The sequence below is a fragment of the Epinephelus lanceolatus genome, chromosome 8, assembly GCF_041903045.1.
Source record: "Epinephelus lanceolatus isolate andai-2023 chromosome 8, ASM4190304v1, whole genome shotgun sequence".
Lineage (NCBI taxonomy): Eukaryota > Metazoa > Chordata > Actinopteri > Perciformes > Serranidae > Epinephelus > Epinephelus lanceolatus.
In genome coordinates, this window is record NC_135741.1 from 1,925,351 (window position 1) to 1,949,178 (window position 23,828).

The 23,828-nt window shown below is 44.7% G+C and overlaps 2 protein-coding genes across 2 annotated transcripts in view; both read right to left on the reverse strand.

Annotated features, from left to right (window-relative positions):
- Window positions 1-4,679: 4,679 nt before the first annotated feature.
- On the reverse strand, window positions 4,680-10,003 carry tsr2 (TSR2 ribosome maturation factor). The gene is made up of 5 exons (XM_033629721.2): window positions 9,887-10,003; window positions 9,190-9,280; window positions 5,404-5,495; window positions 5,130-5,288; window positions 4,680-5,030 (listed from the first exon to the last, which is right to left on the reverse strand). Exons 1-5 carry the CDS (start codon window positions 9,962-9,964, stop codon window positions 4,917-4,919), a joined length of 534 nt encoding a protein of 177 aa, XP_033485612.1. The 5' UTR covers window positions 9,965-10,003; the 3' UTR covers window positions 4,680-4,916.
- Window positions 10,004-11,209: 1,206 nt separating this feature from the next.
- The window catches only part of grm6a (glutamate receptor, metabotropic 6a), a 31,226-nt gene continuing 18,607 nt past the window's right edge, over window positions 11,210-23,828 (reverse strand). Inside the window, exons 7-15 of the mRNA XM_078169705.1 lie at window positions 23,393-23,532; window positions 23,114-23,236; window positions 22,521-22,785; window positions 20,759-20,994; window positions 20,501-20,662; window positions 20,173-20,322; window positions 18,823-18,963; window positions 18,585-18,689; window positions 11,210-15,212 (exon numbers count right to left, since the gene is read on the reverse strand). Coding sequence (XP_078025831.1) covers window positions 18,600-18,689; window positions 18,823-18,963; window positions 20,173-20,322; window positions 20,501-20,662; window positions 20,759-20,994; window positions 22,521-22,785; window positions 23,114-23,236; window positions 23,393-23,532 — 1,307 coding nt within the window. The 3' untranslated portion in view covers window positions 11,210-15,212; window positions 18,585-18,599. The remainder of the gene's footprint in view (window positions 15,213-18,584; window positions 18,690-18,822; window positions 18,964-20,172; window positions 20,323-20,500; window positions 20,663-20,758; window positions 20,995-22,520; window positions 22,786-23,113; window positions 23,237-23,392; window positions 23,533-23,828) is intronic.

A 23,828-nucleotide genomic window follows, 5' to 3' on the forward strand; every position in this document is an offset into this window, starting at 1 on the left:
ATAGTGTATGTCAAAAACATTAATAAAAAGTCACACAATAGTATGTTGTAAAAATGGCATAAAGCCAGTGTAATTTTTTTTTAAATAAAAGTCATACCATAGTTTGTCATTAAAAAAATTACAAAGTCACAGCATAGGAAGTAGTAAATAAAAAAAAAAAAATTGGTTGTAAAAAATTTTGTTTACAAAGGTATGGCATGTTGTAAAAGTTTCTTTGTAAACTCAGTATAGCGTCAACAATTATACAATTATACACATGTCATTATAAAATCAATATAAAATGTCATTAAATATTTTTAATTTAAGTCTATTTAAGTATAGTGTGCCAAACACTATATAAAGTTACAGTACGGGATGTCAAAAGTTTCATTACCACAGTTGTGCTGTAGAAAGTTGAAAAAATGTAATCAAAAAGTCAAAATTTAATTATAAAATCATAGTATAGTATGTCAAAAAATGTCATTAAAAAACCCAGTATAGTACATGGAAAATTGTTATAAGATCTGTTATAAAAAGTCATAGTATAAATAAGTCATATTTTACCATCTAAAAAAATTAATAAATAATTAATGAAAAAGTCTTAGTGTGCCAAAAACTTAAGTCATATTCTAGTATGTTGTAAAAAAAAAAATTCAATCAGTCATAGTATAGTATGTCAGGAAAAAAAATACATAAATACAGTATGTAAATTTCAATACAAAAAAATTATAGATTAGTATATTTAAAAATTAAGAAAAGGTTTTTGTATAGTATTTCTCATGTTCATTGGAAAAAGTTCAGAAAAAAAGTCACGTTAATTTTTTTGTCATAAAAAATCAAATTGAAAAGTGTATAGTGTGTCAAAAAATGTATACTGTAAAAATGTCATAGTATGGTATGTCAAGAAGAAACCAAGAAAAGTTCGCACACTGATCAGGTAAATGGAACGTCCACTCCAGAGGTTGATGGATGTCTAAGTTCCATGTTTAATGGTCCATCAAAAATATACAGAAAAGATAACAGGTGAAAACGTTTCAGCTACACAGCCATCCTCAGTCTGCCTAAAGGGCAAATCACACACCTGTGCTCTATTTGTAGATTAGAGGCAGAGTCAATCAGTGAATGGACCCATCCATGTTACAGGGCCACAAGTCCAGATACTCAAAGGATGTGTGATATCTAAAGCTATTGTTGCAAAAACACAGCACAGCAGATTACTAAGAGAAGAAGAAGCCTGATTTTAGATTATCTCTAGATTAACACTAGCAATTTCAAAATGTATAGAATACAGAAAGAAACATTTCCCACACACACACACACACACACACTGAGTTTGGAGATAGAATATCCGTTAACACTCTGCCTGTAGAAGAGGACGTTCCATATCACCTCCCCTACGCGGTGTTTTAATCTGCTGAAAAACACAGAAGAGGAGAGAGGAAACAGGATGGTTAGCATCTCTGACGTGTCGGGCAACAGAGGATTTTTCATCGACCCTCCTAATTGCTCTTTCTTCTGTATAGTATGGTATGTCAGAATTTTTTATTTTTTAAAAAAAAGTATACTAGTATACTAATAATATTTTGTAGAAATTAAATCAAAAAGACAATAATGTATGTCATGAAAATTTCATTAAAGAATCATAGTCAAGAATGTCAGAAATGATCATTAAAAGTCATTCTGTGTTCATTTAAAGTATGCTTAATAAATTAAATGAATTCAAAATGTATTATAAAGTCTTAGTATGGTATGCTGATCAACTTAAACATAATTATAGTTAGTTATACAAAATAATGTAATTATAAATTCATAGCAATAAAACAATAACTGCATAATAAATCATGATGGGTCTGTGTACGTTTTGAACATAATTGCTTGTCTTTTATTTCACTACTTCACAGTATAGTTGTAACTGCGAACTGGACATGGCCGACTCACTGGGACTAAGAGCACAGACGACCTCCAAAATTAAATCACCTGAGGTCCCCATGTAATAGGCTACTGTGCGGATAGGGCTAACTGTTATGTAGGGATGCACCAAAATGAAATTTCTTGGCCGAAGCTGAACAATAATGAAACATTAGGCCGAATACCAAATACCTTACATTTTTCATTCATTCATTATTTTTGTATAATTTACTTTTCCACTTTTTTCAACATTGCCTAAATCAAAGGGTTTATGGCCACTAGATGGCGCAGCATCATCTCAGATGTAAACAAAATGCCTGCATTGTCTATGGCTGGACTAAACGAGGTCAGATTTCAGCACTAACAGCTCCGACTGCTCGACACATCAGGACTTCTCTGTAAGCTACAAAGCAAGCAATGTTTCCTTATATTTAGTGGGGATAAAAATTGAACAATTAAGCCTGAATGTGCTTTTTATTCAGCCTAGCCTACTATGTTTTCTTTTCACTGCTGCAGCCGGTGTCTTTCTTGTAATCCCCCCCCCATCATTTCATTTGTGTTTTGGTGAGGGGATGTTGTGTTTCAGTGCGACAATGTAATGTAGCCTATATATTTTATACTATATACTTTTTTGTAATAGTTTGAGTCAAGACAAAATATTGTATGTAAAGTCATATATTTCATCAAAAATCAGTAGAGTCTAAATGTAAGAAAAATTCATTAAAAAGTCATTGTAGTAAGTTATTTTTTTTAAATCACTAAAAAGCAATTATATAGTATATTTCATTATGAAGTCAAAGTACAGTGTGCCATTTTTTTTTTTGAAAATTGATGATATAGTATGTATAAAAGTTTTTCTTTCAAATTCATTGATGTTGAGTATAGTGTCAAAAACTATACATAAAAATTCATTATAAATTTATAGCGCAGTATGTAGAACTTTTTGTTATTGAAATTATTAGTTTTTAGTCTCACTGCTGCTAGCTTGTTAGCTTTGATTTTAGCCTGGCTCCTGCTACGCTAACATTGGTGTGTGTGTGTGTGTGTGTGTGTGTGTGTGTTTCACCTGAGAGTCGTCATATCCGCTTACCGTCATGTATATATGTCTATGAGAAAGACGAGCTCTGGCTGCTGAGGCTTAACACCTTCCCGCCCGGAGTTCCTCCGGCTGCGGCAGCAGGAAACACAGTGACCCCGACTGGTCCACTCCAAGAACGGATAAAGCTCCAGCTCTGTCCTGCACCTGCGCCGTCATCACAGGAGTCTCTGAGCAGGGCTTTAACACCGGGGATCGGTGGTCTCTCCTGGGGGCTGAGTCCAGAGCAGCGGACGGTGCGGACTGCGCCTCATCTGGCAGGTGGACGAAAGGGGGGCAACTGCAGCAGGGGGCGGAGACAGTTTCCCGCCAGTTTTCTCAGCCCGTACAGGAAGTCACAGGAACACTCACATCCTGTCAGAGCTGATGTCGATTTCTTAAAATGTTATCAGACCCATTTATCAGTTTGTTCTCAGTCTCCAATTGTTTTATTGATTTATTTATTAAAATGTTTTACAGGTGATCTGTAATTTATGTTCATGAACTCAGTCAGCATCAGATCAGTGTGACCTGTCGCCTCAACTACACAGGCTGAATACACTGTGACTGTAAGCTTCATTCATTCATTCATTCATCTTCTAACCGCTTCATCCTCTTGAGGGTTGCGGGGGGCTGGAGCCTATCCCAGCTGACACTATAAGCTTCATATTTTATACAACACAACTGCTTTTATTACACATCAGTCAGACACGCCTCCGTCTCGTGAGATTATCGTTGTCCACTTGAGCAAGGTGGAATGAAGTCGTACACAAATTTTACCAGCATGCATTGTGCAGTGATCACTAGTGATTGATTCTGCGAAGGCCTGGCTCATCCCAAACAAGCCTAATGTCATGTTACAGTCACGGCACGGTCGCATGTCGACAGGGTAAATAAGGCTCCGGTGAGCTGGACTCGACATCAGCAGGAAAACTGAGCTGTTGCCTGCAGGAGAAAACATGATGTGAAGCGCCCGTCTCCCCCTCCTCCCCCTCCTCCCCCTTGGGACATCCCACTGGCTGACAGGTATGACATCCCGGGCATGCAGGAGTTTCCCCCGCTGAAGGGCCGCTCCCATCCTTCACCGTCTCTTCTGCCTTCTACCACCCCGGCTCACAACAGATCAAACATCAGCTGACTCTCAGCGGTCCAGTCGCTGGTTGATTTCTCCTGATGATCACAGTATGGAGCTGAACCTCTGTTGGGCCGGACAGCAGAGAGACTCCTCAAGGGTCAGTTTCTGACTGCTGGTCTGTCGCTGGGTTACACAGAACTCGCTGATCTGCTCCTACAAAAAACGTCCTCCCGCAGAACTGGAGAGCCGCCATTTTAGCTAGCTAGCGTCCGCGTATCAACGCCCTGATCGTAATAGAATATAGAGGAGGTGGGAGGAAGTCACATGTGCAAGTCATAGGCAAGTTTCAAGTCATGATCTTCAAGTCTCAGGCAAGTCCCAAGTCATTGTAGTGAAAATCAAGCAAGTCAGGTCAAGTCATGTGACTCGAATCCCCCACCTCTAGAACATAGTAACTTCAACCACTGCTCATTTTAGAAGGACCACCGCAAGATGGCGTGTTTGTTTTAATTATCAGACAATTAACTGACTTGATGACTGAATGAATCATGGTCGTCTGTTTCTGGTTGCCAGCACTGGCGAGCGTAGCTACAATAAAAGTATGACAGTATCCTCTGATGACATCACACAGACACTCAGCAGCACTTTCAACATGTTTAATATAAAAACACAGAAACCAGACTCACTCTGGTTTAATGACGCCTCTCTGCTCACACGGCGGCACGATGAGGCCGCTCACAGACGCCATGACAGCGCAGAACATCAACTCCCGTTAAAGACGCGCTCCGTCTTTATCAGTGTTACACGCAGTCTTTTCCCAAAGGTCAAAGGTCAGCTGCGTCTGAGGTCAACAGTTCATACTGGTCCTCATCTTCCTGCTCACTTCTTCTTACGCACCATCGTCCACCCGTCCTCTTCTTCACCAGGAGGAGGAGGAGGAGGAGGATCTTTCCTGCTGACTGACGACTGCTCGGAGGATTCACACTCCATCACCTGGACATAGAAACACGTCGTTACTGACATCACATGATACGATGACATCACAATGTGACACCAGGCAGACTGAAGACCCGTGTGTCAGGTGAGACATACCTGTGTTTCATCATCGCTGTCGTCATCACACTGTGTGGGCGCAGCGGTGACCTTTGCCCTCTGACTCTTCTTCTGTGTGAAAGTGTCGATGGTGTGTTTGAGCTGCTGCAGCGCCCCCTGCTGCCACTGACTGAACACCTGCATCAGACTGTCACACAGCTGGAGACACAGGTAGAACATATGACCTCTGACCTTTACAACACCTCTTCTATCCCATATACACATTTTATTGTTCTATATTTATCTGTGTGTGTGTGTGTGTGTGTGTGTGTACCTGAGGTAAACTCCCATCATCCACCACTGTGTCAAACTCCTGATCCATCAGTTCAGCGATGAAGTCCTCGACCTCACACCGCTGCAGGTCAGCTGATCACACACACACACACACACACACACACACACACACACACACACACATACAGAATATAAGACCACACATAGATTCTACCCACAGGTGCAGATTACTACCAGAATAAAGGTCCTGTCATTAGTAAAATCACAGCTCTGTTTAAATGTGCTCCGCCCTCTAACGGCTTCACTACTGGTTCACCATCACAAGCTCCGCCTCCGCATGAGAGAAAATACTTGTACTTGGAGGACAGTGTACCTGAGCAGGTAGAGGACACAGTACCTGAGCAGGTAGAGTACAGAGTACCTGAGCAGGTAAAGTACAGAGTACCTGAGCAGGTAGAGGACAGAGTACTTGAGCAGGTAGAGGACAGCGTACCTGAGCAGGTAGAGGACAGAGTACCTGAGCAGGTAAAGTACAGCGTACCTGAGCAGGTAGAGAACAGAGTACCTGAGCAGGTAAAGTACAGAGTACCTGAGCAGGTAGAGGACACAGTACCTGAGCAGGTAGAGGACACAGTACCTGAGCAGGTAGAGGACAGTGTACCTGAGCAGGTAGAGGACACAGTACCTGAGCAGGTAGAGGACACAGTACCTGAGCAGGTAGAGGACACAGTACCTGAGCAGGTAGAGGACAGTGTACCTGAGCAGGTAGAGGACAGTGTACCTGAGCAGGTAGAGGACACAGTACCTGAGCAGGTAGAGGACAGTGTACCTGAGCAGGTAGAGGACACAGTACCTGAGCAGGTAGAGGACACAGTACCTGAGCAGGTAAAGTACAGAGTACCTGAGCAGGTAGAGGACAGTGTACCTGAGCAGGTAGAAGACACAGTACCTGAGCAGGTAGAGGACAGTGTACCTGAGCAGGTAGAGGACAGAGTACCTGAGCAGGTAGAGGACAGTGTACCTGAGCAGGTAGAGGACAGTGTACCTGAGCAGGTAAAGTACAGAGTACCTGAGCAGGTAGAGGACAGAGTACCTGAGCAGGTAGAGGACAGTGTACCTGAGCAGGTAGAGGACAGTGTACCTGAGCAGGTAAAGTACAGAGTACCTGAGCAGGTAGAGGACAGTGTACCTGAGCAGGTAAAGTACAGAGTACCTGAGCAGGTAGAGGACAGAGTACCTGAGCAGGTAGAGGACACAGTACCTGAGCAGGTAAAGTACAGTGTACCTGAGCAGGTAGAGGACAGTGTACCTGAGCAGGTAGAGGACACAGTACCTGAGCAGGTAGAGGACAGAGTACCTGAGCAGGTAGAGGACAGAGTACCTGAGCAGGTAGAGGACAGTGTACCTGAGCAGGTAAAGTACAGAGTACCTGAGCAGGTAGAGGACAGTGTACCTGAGCAGGTAAAGTACAGAGTACCTGAGCAGGTAGAGGACAGTGTACCTGAGCAGGTAGAGGACACAGTACCTGAGCAGGTAGAGGACAGTGTACCTGAGCAGGTAAAGTACAGAGTACCTGAGCAGGTAGAGGACAGTGTACCTGAGCAGGTAAAGTACAGAGTACCTGAGCAGGTAGAGGACAGTGTACCTGAGCAGGTAAAGTACAGAGTACCTGAGCAGGTAGAGGACACAGTACCTGAGCAGGTAGAGGACAGTGTACCTGAGCAGGTAGAGGACACAGTACCTGAGCAGGTAGAGGACAGTGTACCTGAGCAGGTAAAGTACAGAGTACCTGAGCAGGTAGAGGACAGAGTACCTGAGCAGGTAGAGGACAGTGTACCTGAGCAGGTAGAGGACAGAGTACCTGAGCAGGTAGAGGACACAGTACCTGAGCAGGTAGAGGACAGAGTACCTGAGCAGGTAGAGGACAGAGTACCTGAGCAGGTAGAGGACACAGTACCTGAGCAGGTAGAGGACAGTGTACCTGAGCAGGTAGAGGACACAGTACCTGAGCAGGTAGAGGACAGAGTACCTGAGCAGGTAGAGGACAGTGTACCTGAGCAGGTAGAGGACAGAGTACCTGAGCAGGTAGAGGACAGAGTACCTGAGCAGGTAGAGGACAGTGTACCTGAGCAGGTAGAGGACAGTGTACCTGAGCAGGTAGAGGACACAGTACCTGAGCAGGTAGAGTACAGTGTACCTGAGCAGGTAGAGGACAGAGTACCTGAGCAGGTAGAGGACAGTGTACCCGAGCAGGTAGAGGACAGTGTACCTGAGCAGGTAAAGTACAGAGTACCTGAGCAGGTAGAGGACAGAGTACCTGAGCAGGTAGAGGACAGTGTACCTGAGCAGGTAGAGGACACAGTACCTGAGCAGGTAGAGGACAGAGTACCTGAGCAGGTAGAGGACAGAGTACCTGAGCAGGTAGAGGACAGTGTACCTGAGCAGGTTAAGTACAGAGTACCTGAGCAGGTAGAGGACAGTGTACCTGAGCAGGTAAAGTACAGAGTACCTGAGCAGGTAGAGGATAGTGTACCTGAGCAGGTAAAGTACAGAGTACCTGAGCAGGTAGAGGACAGTGTACCTGAGCAGGTAAAGTACAGAGTACCTGAGCAGGTAGAGGACAGTGTACCTGAGCAGGTAGAGGACACAGTACCTGAGCAGGTAGAGGACAGTGTACCTGAGCAGGTAAAGTACAGAGTACCTGAGCAGGTAGAGGACAGTGTACCTGAGCAGGTAAAGTACAGAGTACCTGAGCAGGTAGAGGACAGAGTACCTGAGCAGGTAGAGGACACAGTACCTGAGCAGGTAGAGGACACAGTACCTGAGCAGGTAGAGGACAGAGTACCTGAGCAGGTAGAGGACACAGTACCTGAGCAGGTAGAGGACAGTGTACCTGAGCAGGTAGAGGACACAGTACCTGAGCAGGTAGAGGACACAGTACCTGAGCAGGTAGAGGACAGAGTACCTGAGCAGGTAGAGGACAGAGTACCTGAGCAGGTAGAGGACAGAGTACCTGAGCAGGTAGAGGACAGTGTACCTGAGCAGGTAGAGGACAGTGTACCTGAGCAGGTAGAGGACAGTGTACCTGAGCAGGTAGAGGACACAGTACCTGAGCAGGTAGAGGACAGTGTACCTGAGCAGGTAGAGGACAGAGTACCTGAGCAGGTAGAGAACAGAGTACCTGAGCAGGTAGAGTACAGTGTACCTGAGCAGGTAGAGGACAGTGTACCTGAGCAGGTAGAGGACAGAGTACCTGAGCAGGTAGAGGACACAGTACCTGAGCAGGTAGAGGACAGAGTACCTGAGCAGGTAGAGAACAGAGTACCTGAGCAGGTAGAGTACAGTGTACCTGAGCAGGTAGAGGACAGTGTACCTGAGCAGGTAGAGGACACAGTACCTGAGCAGGTAGAGTACAGTGTACCTGAGCAGGTAGAGGACAGAGTACCTGAGCAGGTAGAGGACAGTGTACCCGAGCAGGTAGAGGACAGTGTACCTGAGCAGGTAGAGGACAGTGTACCTGAGCAGGTAAAGTACAGAGTACCTGAGCAGGTAGAGGACAGAGTACCTGAGCAGGTAGAGGACAGAGTACCTGAGCAGGTAGAGAACAGTGTACCTGAGCAGGTAGAGGACAGTGTACCTGAGCAGGTAGAGGACACAGTACCTGAGCAGGTAAAGGACAGAGTACCTGAGCAGGTAGAGGACACAGTACCTGAACAGGTAGAGTACAGAGTACCTGAGCAGGTAGAGTACAATGTAAACACTACCCACGTATAACCATACAAAAGAAACCTTTGCTGTCACTTGACAGGTTACCATGGTTACGTACCATTGTCGTGGAAAAACTGCTGGACTACATCCACCATCCAATCAGCTTTCTGCTGCCCGTACACGCCTCCAAACCCGTTGTCCACCGCGATCTGAGGAAATGAAGACACAGGAGTGAGTCTGTGACCTTTGACCTCTGTAGTCTGTGACCTCTGAGGCAACAGACATCCATGCTTCAGAGTTTCACTTTAAAGATATGCAAACTAAATATGAGAGGTGACACACAGCTACATCACTAACTGCATCACCAGCTCTGTCACCATCAGGGTTGCAGTGATATATCATGACACTGTATGCTGTGGCACGACACTGACAGGCACTGTGAACAATTGCTTATTTACGGTACTGAGAAAAAGATGCAACCGGACGGACAAACTCACCTGTGCACACATCTCCGCTCCTTTTTCTACAAACTTCTATCTCAGGACGTGTTGTGAATGTGTGCTGAATGTGTCCCGGATGTGTTTACTGGTGTAAAAACTACATTATGAAGGGCTGTGTGTGACGACCTTAAAACAGAAGTTACATCTGTGTTTCAAACGTGTGTTTACTTTGACAAAGAGAAAAGACTTCCATGATTAGCGTTGTTAGCATTAGCCTGTTAGCATGGCCCCGTGTGTTCCGCAGTGAGTCAGTCGGTAACAGTCGGTCCGGTGTGTCCTATGTCGGTCCGGTGTCTCGTTACGGATCATATTTACCTGTAGAACCGGCCAGGTGTGAAGAACCGCTCTTACTCCCTCTTTAAAGAGCTCACGTGAAGCTGCGGAGGCCGCCATGTTGGATGTGATGGACAGAAGCAGTCGAGTGAAGAGAGAGTCGATCAGACAGAAACAGTCGATCAGACAGAAACAGTCGATCAGACAGTCTGATGTGGATTAATTAGTTTATTAGTGACAAACTGTAATTGTGAAGCTGAGCCGTTGAATTCTGTGAATCTTTAACTGCTTTATAATCAAATTATTTTGTAATGATTTCATTTATTTATTTATTTATTATCAAACTCAAAACAAATGATACAAGTCACAGTTAAGGTGGTTAACTTTTCAGTATTAAACAGTATAAAAGTGCAAATGTTTAATTATAATAATAAATGGACCTATTTTGTTTTCGTTATTTTTAATAATTCTAAAATCCGGATTTCTTTCATTAAAACCTGAAATAATATATCTTGTAATGAACAGCCCAGGTGTGAGGTCAGGAGTGTCCAGCAGGAGGCAGCAGCTGATCTCACATCAGTCTGATAATAAAGCCCTTTTTTAATCTTTAATTTTTTTTACTGTTTTCATGTTAAAGTGTTTGTTCTCAGTGAGACTGGAGAGTTTATTTACTGAAGGTGAGACTGAAACAGAAACAGTATTTTCACTGATGGCTGCTCAGAGGATCAGAATCTTTATTTGTAGTTGGAATCATTTTGGTTTTAATAATAATAATAAGTTTTAACAACTGAACATTGTACTGGGATATGTAAAAGTTTAAATTGACAGTGAAATATTTGCCTTTGAAAAGTGTCTGTGTGGATTTATGTGATCTGAATTTTCCTCTTTAACTTTTCAACGCCTTGTTTTGAAGTTTGGTTTTATGGAGCGAGGATACTTCCTCTTGTAGTTCAGATGATCATGTGACTGATAAAGTGTAACCTGATTGGTCAGAAGTCGGATCATCTGTTAGCCTGTGTGTTCATGTGAGAATTTCTGATCTTGATTGAAAACTATTTGATTTTGGGGCTAAAGTTTAATCTTATCGTCTCCACACAGTCTGAACGAGTCCTTTAAACTAAAACCTGATCCTGGAGTGCAGCTGCTCTTCAGGATCTTCAGGATCCATCAGTGGAGAATTCATCTCCTCCTCGATCTGAAATATTAAATCCTGACGTTTTAACATGAACAAATGAATAAATGAAGGAGTGAGTGAGGAGGTGAAAAACATGAACTGCTGGTTTTAACTCTTCAGTGTCTGAGACCATCATAAAGGAAGTTCAGCCCAACAAACGGTCACAGAACATTTATTCAAGCAGACCCAGCAGCATGACGACGCCCTGCAGGTGAACCACCTGTTAACACTGAGGGCTTTAATTCAGTTCAGTTCAAAGAAGCTTTATTGGCATCATAGGAAACAGACGTTACATTACAATGCAAGTGTAAAATAAAACAAGAGCTGTACAATAAATAAAGATCAACTAGAATCTGGTTTATATACAGGTCACTGCTGATTGGCTAACACCTGTGACACGCCCACCACACAAGGGAAGATGTACGTCAAAGCCTGTTTCACGCCGTTACACCATTTCCCAGTGTTTCACCATTGCACACCGTTTCACACTGTTTCAGGCTGTTTTACACAGTTCTACACTGTTAAATCATTTCACATCATTTCAAACTGTTTCGGGTCGTTTTACACCATTTGACACAATTTCACACCGCTACACACAAGCTGTGTTCGAAACTGTCGACTCACTCACTCACTATTCCCTATTTCGTGTTTACTATATAGTGCACTACATGTGGAACGACTGAAAGAGATTTCGGACACTAACTGAAATTTTCTGAACGTCATTGCGTGAGTAGCTGCGTCGCATACTCCTGTGACGCAAGTGGACGCGCCGAGCATCATGTAAACAAACCAGGCACTTTGAGGATGATCGAACTGTATGGTGGTTGTACTTTTTGTCAATAAACTGTTGAAATGTCAACGGTGTGGACGTTTGGTTTTGTCAGCTACGGTTGTGTGTCTGCATTGTGAGCTGTAATAGCCCACGATAGTGCACGAGCTACAAGCTACCTGGCTCGTGCCAGCTAAGTGGGTATTGTTAGCTCGTGAGCTAACGTTACCGGCTAGCATCCTATTCGTTTCTTTTTGTGCCATCTTTGCGGTTCTTCTTCTTCTTCTCTGGCAAAAGACGACCGCATTGCATTGTGGTGTACGGGAGTAAAATGTAGGGAACATCGTTTGTTCACTCACATTTGCTGTGCATTGTGGGTATTTTATAGTCCACTATATAGTGAATGAAATTAACCGCGGAGAATTCGAACAACACTACAAAATGGCGAACACACTATATAGTGCACTATATCCGTGATAGGGAGCGATTTCGAACACAGCTACTGTTTTAACCGTTTCACACCGTTTCTGTTTCACACTGTTTGGAGTAAACACAGTTAAACAGTGTTTCAGACTGTTTCCAGTGTTTCTCAGTGAGAAAAAAACAACAACAACTTACTGACTTATAATAAAAAAAACAATAAATCCTATTAAAAAACAGCTCCCAGGTGTTTTCTACAGATTTACAGTATAAATATATTTACAGATATTCAGTTTCATTCTTTTACAGTATCAGTATAAATATCACCAGAATAGAGTGTACGACACACATGCACGCACGCACACGCACACACACACATACAGAATAACACTTTCAGAATAAAAGTCTCTGTTTGAACAAACATGGCTGCTCCTGCAGACTGTTTGTGATGAATTAAAGTGTAAATGTAATAAACACAAACAGCAGATTGTACAAACCTTCAGATGTTCTTCAGTCAGTTCATACTCAGAGTATAAAACAGGTGAAAATCAATGACTCCTGCTTTTATACTGGATCCAATAAAGTTTAAAGGACATTTAAATCTCCTTCAGTTGATGACATCATCATCTGTCTGCTGATTGGTCCTCAGCTGTGAGTTTTAACAGTCGTGACCATGTTGATGAATCCTGCGCTCAAATGTCATTGGAAAAGTCAGGTGGACGACATCACCTGAGATTACCTGAGTCAACCCTGCAGGTGACGCAGAGCCAATCAGGACGAGTCCTGAGGAGAGGACGTGTAAACAGGTGGACAGAGAAGTCACGAGTCGTCAGGTGAGACGCAGGTGAGCAACAAAAACCCTGTAGCTTGTTCAAAGAAAACTCTGCTCTTATTCTGGTAGTTCTGTTTGATCACTTCCTCAGCAGGCTCCACAGGGAGGCTGCACTCTCACCCAGACACGTCGCTACGGGTATGGCCGCTTTGGCAAAGAGAGGCGGTGTCACAGACAGGCTGGAGAACAGGTTAGTAAACAGCAGAAAGCAGCACGGAGGCCTGTGAAAACGTTACCATGGTTACTTGTTCTTATATCTCTTTTTTGTTCAGTCTATCTTTAAAACTCTGTGCACACTCATTCGGATCGATGTTTGAAGTTGATCAGAGCCAGAGCTGATGACTACTGCAGAGTCATGTGACGCAGGTGTGAATGACGATTATAACTTTTTCCATTACACACAGAAGCCAGATGTTAGCGGGTTTTTGTGCAGTGAAAAAGAGTCCGACAGCTGACGTTAGCTCGCCTTTTTATCAGCAAACATGAACTCACCACAGAGATTCAGCTGCTCACTGACTCCACACGTGTTCACTGATCAGTGTTTAAATGACGTGGTGACTTTCATCGTAAATAAATATCACTAACATTGACCTTTCTGTCCCACTGTACCTACATCTACACGCATTATAACAGGAAGGACGTAGTAAAGTAGTAAAGCCCGCCTCTAACTCGATTTGATTGGCTACCTGTGTCAAGTGTGACTCTGACCAGGGACACAGCTCTGTGCCTAATATCTCAGTGGGGGAAAGTGGGACTGATCACCCAGGGCCCCAGTGGGACGAATTATTGTTGCAAATTTTTATTCACTGACACTGGGCCGATGCTGGGCCGATGCTGGGCCGATGCTGGGCAGAGAAGCTGCTGTGTCACATGACACAACTACCAATATAAAATCTACGTAATGATCCTTTAACAGTCAGCTGCCTCTTTGTTTGTTTAAAGGGTCTTCTGATGGTTCACCTGTCTGTCCAGGTGAGTCCTGCTCCGTCAGGCGTCCATGTTTCTGTGATGGAGAACCTCAGGATGAACAGGTGAGTCCTTCAGGTGAGTCTGACTGTCCACAGGAGGGGACGTCTCCTGTCCAACAAACTGCACTCCACCAGTTCAACCAGTTAAAGTTGATGTCAGATCAGAATCAAACGTGTTCTGTGTTCATATTTAATGAATTAAAGACAGACAGGAAGTCCTCAGCTGATTCTTTCAGATCTGTGCTGCTGGTCAGCTGTTCGCTCATCAGACTGACCGTGCAACTGTCACAGTGATGTTTGTGTCCGCACTCCTTATCAAATATAAAGTCACTCATTTGACTCATGTCTTTAGCTTGTTGTTAGCACTAAACTTCAAAACGCGTTCTCATCCCAACTCATCAATTATCACCACTTTGTCTGTGTTCACGTCTTCATATGACACACTAGGGATCCTCCTGTGTAGCTGTTGACGTTCAGGGACACCGCGTCAATCAGTCTTTTTCAATCTAAACTTACGTCGGTAAAACACCATGTGTTTACGTTTATTTCCTTGTGCAACAAAAGCACGTGGTTTGGCTCCAAATTCAAACGGAAAGTGAACGTCAGGCTCCTGAGTGAAGGTCCAGAGACTCTCCAGCTCCTTATATTACGTTGTTACTGGCAGTGTTTTAAACCGATGCTGTCCAGCACTGTATCATACCGCTGTGACATGCTGTCCGGCTGCGTTATCAACTGATGCTGCCCGTACACATATACTGCTGTGACAGACGCTGTCTGGCCGACGGGTGGCGTATCATACCAATGTGAAAGGTGCCATCCGGCTGCGTTACAAACTCCACAAACGGAGGCTTTTGGCGTCGGTGTCTGACACCGAATCACTGACAAAGCGGTGATATTTGAGTAGTTCAGAATGAGAACGGACTGAAGCTTCAAAGTGACACCTGAACGCACCACTCTGAGAAGGAAGTTTCATTCTGTCGTCAAGACAACACTTCCTGCTGAGGACTTCCAGTCTGAAATACAAAAAGTCATGATTTTCACAATAAAAGCCCATGGGATAGTTTTATTTTGACTCTACATGTGTGTGAGTGTGTTGTTGGTCAGTGTGTGTGTGTGTGTGTGTATGTGTGTGTGTGTAGGACCATGTGATCTTCATGATGATGATGATGTCATCAGGCTCTGGACAGGGATTGGTCAGCATCTACCTGAGCGAGGAGAAGAAAAAACACAGTGAGGAGAAGCTGATCACACACTGGCCCCGCCCCCGTCTGTCAGTCATCTGTGATGTAATGATGCTGATTGGATGAGGTGTGGTGAGGTCATCCTGTGTGAGGGTGTGAACCCCTCGGCTGCACTTTAATCTGCTTCAGTGTGATAACATTAACGCTGAGCTGCGGGTGGATTGTCCTCTGATCATTAATTAAACCACAGAGACAGAGCTGCGTTCAGTCAGACGTGTTAATGGACTCTGGGAAACCTGAACCTCTGTGAGGACTCTGGGAACATACTGGACCAGTGGAACCTCTGTAACAACCTCAGAAACCTCCTCAAGAACCTCCAGAGTCTGAGTCAGGTTTATTGCAGAGGACGCTGTTTTGGTGCAATAATAATAACATTACAAATATATCAAGAGAAATTAAAATCAACCTCCTGTGTCCTCATGAGGACATCACACTTTGGGTTTGCTGCACCTTATACTTCATTCTGCTGAGATCAGACCTGCTGTCCTCGCTATGGACACTTCTTCTGTCGCCATCTAGTGGCAACAGAAATCTATATAAAAACAAGATGGCGGTGATCTCTGCCAAGTCAGTCTACGGCCGATCCCGACACAAAAAAGTGGACAATGTCCAAAATCTGATCAAATTCTATGTGCGGCGCTGCCATTTTGACTTGACCAGCAGACTTCACTACAACCTGATTGGCTGTTGAAACAGGTGAATGTGCTTTAAAACCAGCCGCCGGCCATTTGACCAGCTGAGTGTCAGGTGACACCATCAGCCGGCTTGAGTCGAGCTCAGACCGGCCAGTTCACACCGCTGACACTTTTCTCTGTGACGTTCTAAAACTGTTTCATCTCATCATGAATCTTTGGTCTGAGCTGGACGTCACAGTTCAGTCTTTGAGCGTCTCTCAGCGTCTTGTTAAACCTGTCCCTGTCCCCGCTCCTGTACGCCTCTTCTTTGTCCGACCTCGGCTGAGTTTAGCGCTGAACCAGAGTTTGATATCTTACTTTGATAACTTAACCTGCTGTCTCCACAGAAGCTGGTGTATGACATCACAGCCTCTGTGTGTCATCCAGACTGTTGGTAGCGTCCTGAAACATCTCAGTCTGCACTCTCCACCTGGAGATCCTCCACAGCTTCACCGCTCCTGTGACGTCCTCACAGCAGGTTCACAGAGCTGTGATGACGGCGTGACAGGCGATGATGGTGATCTGTTTCCTCTGATGGTCACTTCCTTCTGTCTGAGCGCTGAGCTCTGATTGGCTGACAGGCTGTATTGATCAGACAGGAGTGTGATGACACTGACGAGGACTCCGCAGAGGAAACAGAAGAAGAAGCAGAAATATTAACGAGCCGTCACCCTGCAGCGTCGATGCCTTGCTCCGGAGCAGCTCAGCTGTTCACATGAATCTTTAAGCAGCAGCTGAAATATTCAGCAGTGCCTCCACAAATATCTGCAGCAGTTTCCAGACGTCAGGAATCATCACCTTCCTCTTCAACGCACACACTAGCTCCACCCACTGACCATATAAGGACACAGCCCGCCCCCTGCCTGTCAATCATCAGACTGAGTAGAAAGAAACAGAGACATATATTTCATACTGCTGAGACACAGAGAGGCATGCTGGGAGATGTGGTTCCTCCTGCAGTGTGTCCTGAGTCTGGTTCTGCTCCTCTCACTTAACGAGTTCTGATGACTGAACCTGCATCACTGACGGCTGGAGCACGGATGTGTTGAAGATGTTTCTGTCTGAAGGCCTCTGAGCACTGAATCCATTTTTTGTTTTGTTTTTTAATCCGTCATCCGAAAAAAAAAAAGGTTGCACACACAAACCTTGTTGTGAAAATTCGCAAAATGAGAAAAAATTTAAAGACACATTAGCTCCTTGTTTCTGTCCACTGACACTGATGTGTCTGTCTCTACTGTCTCCTCCACTGTGTCTCAGATCACATACGTCTGTACTAAACACTTCATATGTTGAATGTGCTACGTGTGTTCACACTGCACAGTACGGGAAAATACAGTGTACTACTGGCGTTCTCAAAAAGCTCCAAAAGTTGAGTGTGGAATGACGGACACCTCTCACCCTCAATGGTCGCCATCTTTGTGATGTAGCTAAAGCTACGCCACAAAGATGTCTGTCACCGCTGCGTTGTAAGTTCTATATGTGTTTGCAATAAGCTTGAAAACTGTCATCGAATAGAAGCCATCAGTAATGTTTGTTGGGTCTGTGATGATTTGGTACCACCAACAATAATGTGAGTGCGTTCACTTGCTAGCTAACTTGCGCCTAGCTACAGTGACACATTTTAATCAGCATTGTCGTTGTGACATAAGTTTGGTTTATGTGCGGGCAGGGATAGCGGTCAAATGTTGGTCATGATGCTCCACTGTCTGTTTGCAATTTGTCGTTCAAAAGGAGGACGAAGGAAAAGAGATCCTCACTTCTGGTAAGTGAAAAACTGCAGTGCGTGATTTGAGACGACACTAATCTGTTGAAAAAAGTGCACCATGCAAGAAGTTCGTAGTGTTCTACATATTAATGTACTAACATGCGATGTGAGACACACTCCTCATGTCTTAAGGGTCCAGACACACCAAACCACCTTCAGAGAACTAGCGGTGACGAAGGCCCCCTGCTGCGTCGCCTTACATCACCGTGTCTCAGCCAAAAAGTTGCACCTGAACACACAGCAGAGACTACAGCCAACAGCCAATGAGCAGGTATGTTCTGCGCCTGTGTGAGAGGAAATAAGTCTCCACACCAGCAGACAGCGGTCATCTGTAATCATCGTTCAAAAAGGGAAACAGGAAGAGCGTCTTGATGCTAGTTAGCCAGTTAGCACATGAACAACACAACCCAGTGTTAAAGAACAGCGCCAGTGAACAATAACACAAACCATCAGGAGACATTTCTGCTAAAGAGCTCATTGGGTAAAGAAAAATATCTCACTGACGGCCCAACATGGACCGAAGGCTGTCTGCTGGCTTAGTGTGTCAGGGCCTTATCATCATCATCATCATCATCATCATCATCGTCATCATATTAGCATGCTAACATTAGCAGAGTCCAGCTGAGGCTGAATGACTGCAGTCCCGCAGGTATTTGGTCACAAACCAAAGTGTTGGACACATTAACATGTTGACCTGATGATGGAGAGTGATTACAGATCATCACAGTACACCACATACATGTTCAGACAGACAGATGGACATTAACATCCAAAGAGACAGGCTGCAAATGTGGCTACACATGCTGAGAAACATTAAATAAAAAAACCTGTTTGTGTTGATGAATATTTTCACTTCAGCTTGTTGACCTGTAACTTCAGTGTGTGTTGCTGTAGTACCTGCACTCTGTGCTATCACTGCGACCTGTCGGGTTCAATCTTCGTCTCTCCGTTCTGTTTCTCACTTGGAGATTTCTGAGACAGTTTGGCAGCTTGGACAACAGCCTGCAACACAGCAACACAGCAACTGTCAGGCAACACAGCAACCATCAGAACAGTCAACACAGCAACACAGCAACTATCAGGAGATTCAGAACCATCACAACAGGCAGCAGACAGAGTGAAGTTGCGTTTGCACCTTGAAGCTCCTCTTCCTCTTCTGGACATTCTGCTCGGGGTGAAACAGGATGACGTAAACCTTGGGCATGTAGAGCATCCCGAGAGAGACGAAGGCGCTAAGAGACATGGAGACGGTCAGAGTGGCGGTCTGGATAAACATCTGTAGAGACACAGAGAGATGTTTACTAAGAGACAACTTCCTCATGGTCCACTAGAACCGCCCGCAGGGTTGGAAGGCATGTTTTGGTGCCTCCTGAGTGTGATTGCTGTGTTCACACCTGCCCAGACTAACCGCACTGAGGGGACAAACAAACTTGAGTTCGACTGAACCGAACCAAACAGGGCAGGTGTGAAAGCAGCCTTAGAATATGACTCACTTTTCTGTTAGGTACTCAGGTGTGTACTTTAACACACAAACACATCTGTATAATAAAGAAACACAGTCTCAGCGTCCTGCAGCTCCTTTCACAGGAAACGGGAGCAGATTTTGGTGAGAGGATCTAAATCTAAAGAGGAGAAACAGGACGACACGTGTGAAGACGATGAGCTCTGAATCTGTCCAATCTCTCCTTTTCTTTTGTGTCCTCTGTGTTCACATTAATCCTCTGGATGTGTTTCTGTCTGACGCTGCTGTTTGCCTTCATGTTATTTCTGGATTTTATTGTCTCTTTATCTGTTTGTTGAAGCTCTTTGTAACTTTAGTTATTATTCTATTCTTACTTCCTGTGTTGGTTTATAATCTGTTTAATCCAGCTGTTCCCGTCTGCCTGGAAACGACTCCACTCATTTATCTGTCCGCTGCATTAAAGACTCGTCCCTCCCTGAACTCACTCTGAACCACAAACACTGAAAACACCTCTCTGTATAAATGTGGCTGCAACAAAGAATTAACTTTTCATCGTTCAGTTGTTTTTCTGGAGATTTCTACTGAAAGTATGTCCTCATTCAGCCGGTTAAATTCACAAACAATCTTTTTCTCTCAGTTCAAAGTTTCAGTAAAAAACTCACAAAGCTAGACGTTAGACTACAGGTTTTTATTTCAGTGTTTCAGAAAACTGTGAAAAATGTTAGAAATAAATCAGCCACTTTGGCTGAAGGATTTTAAATTCTACAAGCCGCTCATACTTTTTATCAGCCACTACTCTGTTATCACACTTTTGTGTAACTAAGTTTAGTGATACGTTTGTCTGTGCAAATAAAAAACAACGAATACACATTGTTCTCACAAAAAGAATTACTGAACCTCTTAAACAACAACAAATACAGCTGCTGTTTTACATATCATAATCACCTTGATTTCTTGAATTACATTTTTGGTGTCTCTCCCTGTATTTGAGTCTATCCTGGTTTGGCCTGGTTTGGGTCTTACCTTCTCTGTGGACTGGGCGGTACCAAAGAAAATTGGTACGAAGGCGAGCCAGATGATGCAGGTGGTGTACATGGTGAAACCAATCGGCTTTGCTTCGTTAAAAGTCTCTGGGACGCCGCGACTCTTCACTGCGTACACCGTACACGTTACCTAGCCACAGAATGATACAGGTTACCTAGCAACAAGGGCAGTGCAGCCCTCTACAACAATCTCATACATATTCTCTGTCAAAGATTAATGTGACATGAGACGGGAAGTTCAGCTGCAACATCAGATGATCAATCACAGATCAATGAAGGATCAATACTGGATCAACAGCCCTCGTTACCATGAGTACGATGCTGTAGCTGAGGCAGCAGATGATTGACAGGTCAGACATGTCACATTTTAGGATGCCTCGGGCCAGGTCAGGGTTCGGGGGGCGGAGCTCCTCATAGTCGATGATGGTGTGAGGAGGGACGACAGCGAACCACACAAACACTCCGAGGACCTGAAACACACACACACACACACACACACACACACGTGAAGATCATCCTGAATCATGTGACGGAAACAGGCAGCGGTCTGATACCTGTGGTCTCACCTGGACGGAGATGAGGATGAAGGTGATGATGAGCTGGGAGGCGGGGCTGATGAATTTGGGCGGGGTCACCGACCTCTTGCCCTGTTCGAAGATGCGGTAGATGCGGTTGGTTTTGGTCAACATGGCGGAGTAGGTGATGGCCATGCCGAGGCCCAGCAGGAGGCGCCGGAACGCACAAGCCACCACACCTGGCTCTGCGATCATTAGGAAGGTTATCAGGTAGATCAGGAAGATACCTGCAGAGAGAGAGGGACAAGTGATGTCATCCTCGCTGCTGATGACATCATCCTCACTGCTGATGACATCAGGAACTTTTATCATGGCCTCATTCTGTCCTGTGTTAACTTTTGCACCTGTTGTAGTCAACTCCTACAGGATATACTGAAGCATGTAGATTATGACCCATCGAAAAACCACTTTTGAGCAGAGCCATTGTAAATGAGGACGTGTCATCAATGGAAGGTGTTTGCACAGTGGAAGTAGCAACATTGCACATTACTTGGATTACCTGCTAACTTTTGCTCTGTTAGTACAGATATTTGTTTTTACACAAAAAAGAGACATGGACCAACTGTTATAAGAACACTGCACGCTCTTTGAAGATTTCTCACTTGACTTCTCCACCCTCTCTTTCCAACCTGTAGAATATGATGTGCTCACTGATGTCGTCACGGTTTGCACTTCAGGTCAAGGAAAACCTGATATTTTTTGGTTCCAGTGAAGAACTAACTTTCTAACCTTCTAAATCAATTTGTTTTTTGTTGAAATGCTCTGAAAGGTTCAAAATTAGATGCGGAAACTGCGGTCGACAAGGGGTGTGATTGGCCCTCAGAGGACAACACTGCCATGGTCTGGGTCTGTCTCCTACCCCTTGTAAATCCTTTGCATCTGAGGTCCCAGATCTTTTGGGGGCTGCCTGAATACCTGTAATTCAAGAGGATTTTCAACAAGGCGCAAGACACACCTGTCTTCACCAATTACCCACAGACCTCCTTCAGTTCAGGGCACCGCTCTGTGGCAGCCAGCATCGTCTGACCCCTCCTAGTCTCAAGAGGAAGACTTCATCTTTATGGATAGACTTCTTGTCCCTGCATCTACTACTGGGGCCTTAATGACATCATCATCAAAAATAGGCACCATTTTTCAATCATTTGTCTCTTTGCATGTGTCTGCCTGTTACCAGCCTCTCTAGGGCCCCACTTGGAAGGAACCATCCTTGGCAGCCTTGCAGTTCCCTTGGTGCTACTTTCAGCCTTGTGGCACTAACTCTCTAACTAACTAACTCTCTCTAACTTCAATGTTCACACCATTTCCTATCACCTGACCCACACCCACATGCACACCTGTTCCCCACTCCGTTGTCAGGTCAGTAGTATTAATACTGAGCCATTCCCCCACATTCCCTACCAGATCACCCATCTTAGAAGCTACTACTAGTTATGAATCCCAGCCTGTTTATTTTGGTCTTCTCATCTGCCTGTGCCTCTTCTGGATTGGTTAACCCGGGTTCCTCCACCTGCCAATTACTGACTTTACCTGCCTTTGCCACTGCCTCAAGCATAGGAGCTCAAGTATCTCACGGTCTTGTTCACAAGTGAGGGTAAAACGGAGCAAGAGATGGATAGGCAGGTTGGTGCGGCATCATGGGTAGTAGTGCTCATCTATCAGCAGTACGTGTCACTAGATTTCAAAAGAATTTCTCTGGCATTTCTTCTTCTTTTTTCTTCTTCTACTGTAATATTTACCTGTCTGCAGCACCCACCTGTCAGTAGGACATAGCTGAGCTCCCTCCCTGCTGCCCTGACAATGGGTGTGTCATTGAAGCGGATGAAGGTGATCACCACGACGCTGGTTGCTATGATACCAAGCATGGCAAGGGAGGCGGGCACTAGGGCAAAGGGGGAGTTCCACTCCAATTTGATGATCGGAGTTGGGCGACAGGCAGTTCTGTTGGGGGTGGGGCGCATGTCTGACGGACAGGTCTCACAGGTGAATTCATCCAGCTGGTACTGATAACCATCACAGAGCTGCAGATGAGTCAAAGACAGATTTTAACACAACTTTATTTATAAACACAGACATAATTTATTTCAATACAAACTGGTGAGCTGGAAAAACAATAAAACCTCAGGCATCATTAATGCAGCTCCATCAAACAGCTCCAACCTGACCTACTGCCAGACACCAGTAACACAACAACAACAAACCCAAACTAAGACCATCCATCAGCTGATGGCCCGATATCTGCCCAAAACAAGAAGGTCCAAGGAGCCCCAGATTTTAATGCTGTCTATGAAACACGTGATTATTATGACAGTTCAGATTCTCCGTGTCACAGAGTGGTGACGGTTTTACCTCACAGTGCCAGCAGCAGGGAACTCCTTTCACCATCTTCTTCCTCTCTCCTGGTTTACAGGGGAAACTACAGATGGAGTCTGGGACTGATTTATCTCCTCCTGACCACTGCATCTCCTCCAGCTGACAGACAGACAGGTGGCGGGACAGACAGGTGGAGGGACAGACAGGTGGAGGGACAGACAGGTGGAGAGACAGGTCCAAAGTGAGACAGTAAGATTTTATATCATCAGATGCTTTCCTCAGTTTCATTTCTGTTCAATCCAATCAGCTTCTTACGTTGAGTTTCAGGTTATTGGTCCACTGGCCAATCACATGGTAACCAGGATGGCTGTGATTGGTCATCTGGAATTGGAAGATGTCATAACGACCGGGAGCGTCTCCATTCTCATTGAACAAGACAGTCGTACCTGCACTTCCTGTTGGAGACAAACAGAAATGGATGAGTCAGAGACACGAACTGAAACAGTCACAACATCAGTTGTCACACACCTGTCACCTGACACCTGAACAGTTCACACCTGAACAGTTCACACCTGAACAGTTCACACCTGAACAGTTCACACCTGATACAGTTCACACCTGAACAGTTCACACCTGAACAGTTCACACCTGATACAGTTCACACCTGAACAGTTCACACCTGATACAGTTCACACCTGACACAGTTCACACCTGAAACAGTTCACACCTGAAACAGTTCACACCTGACACA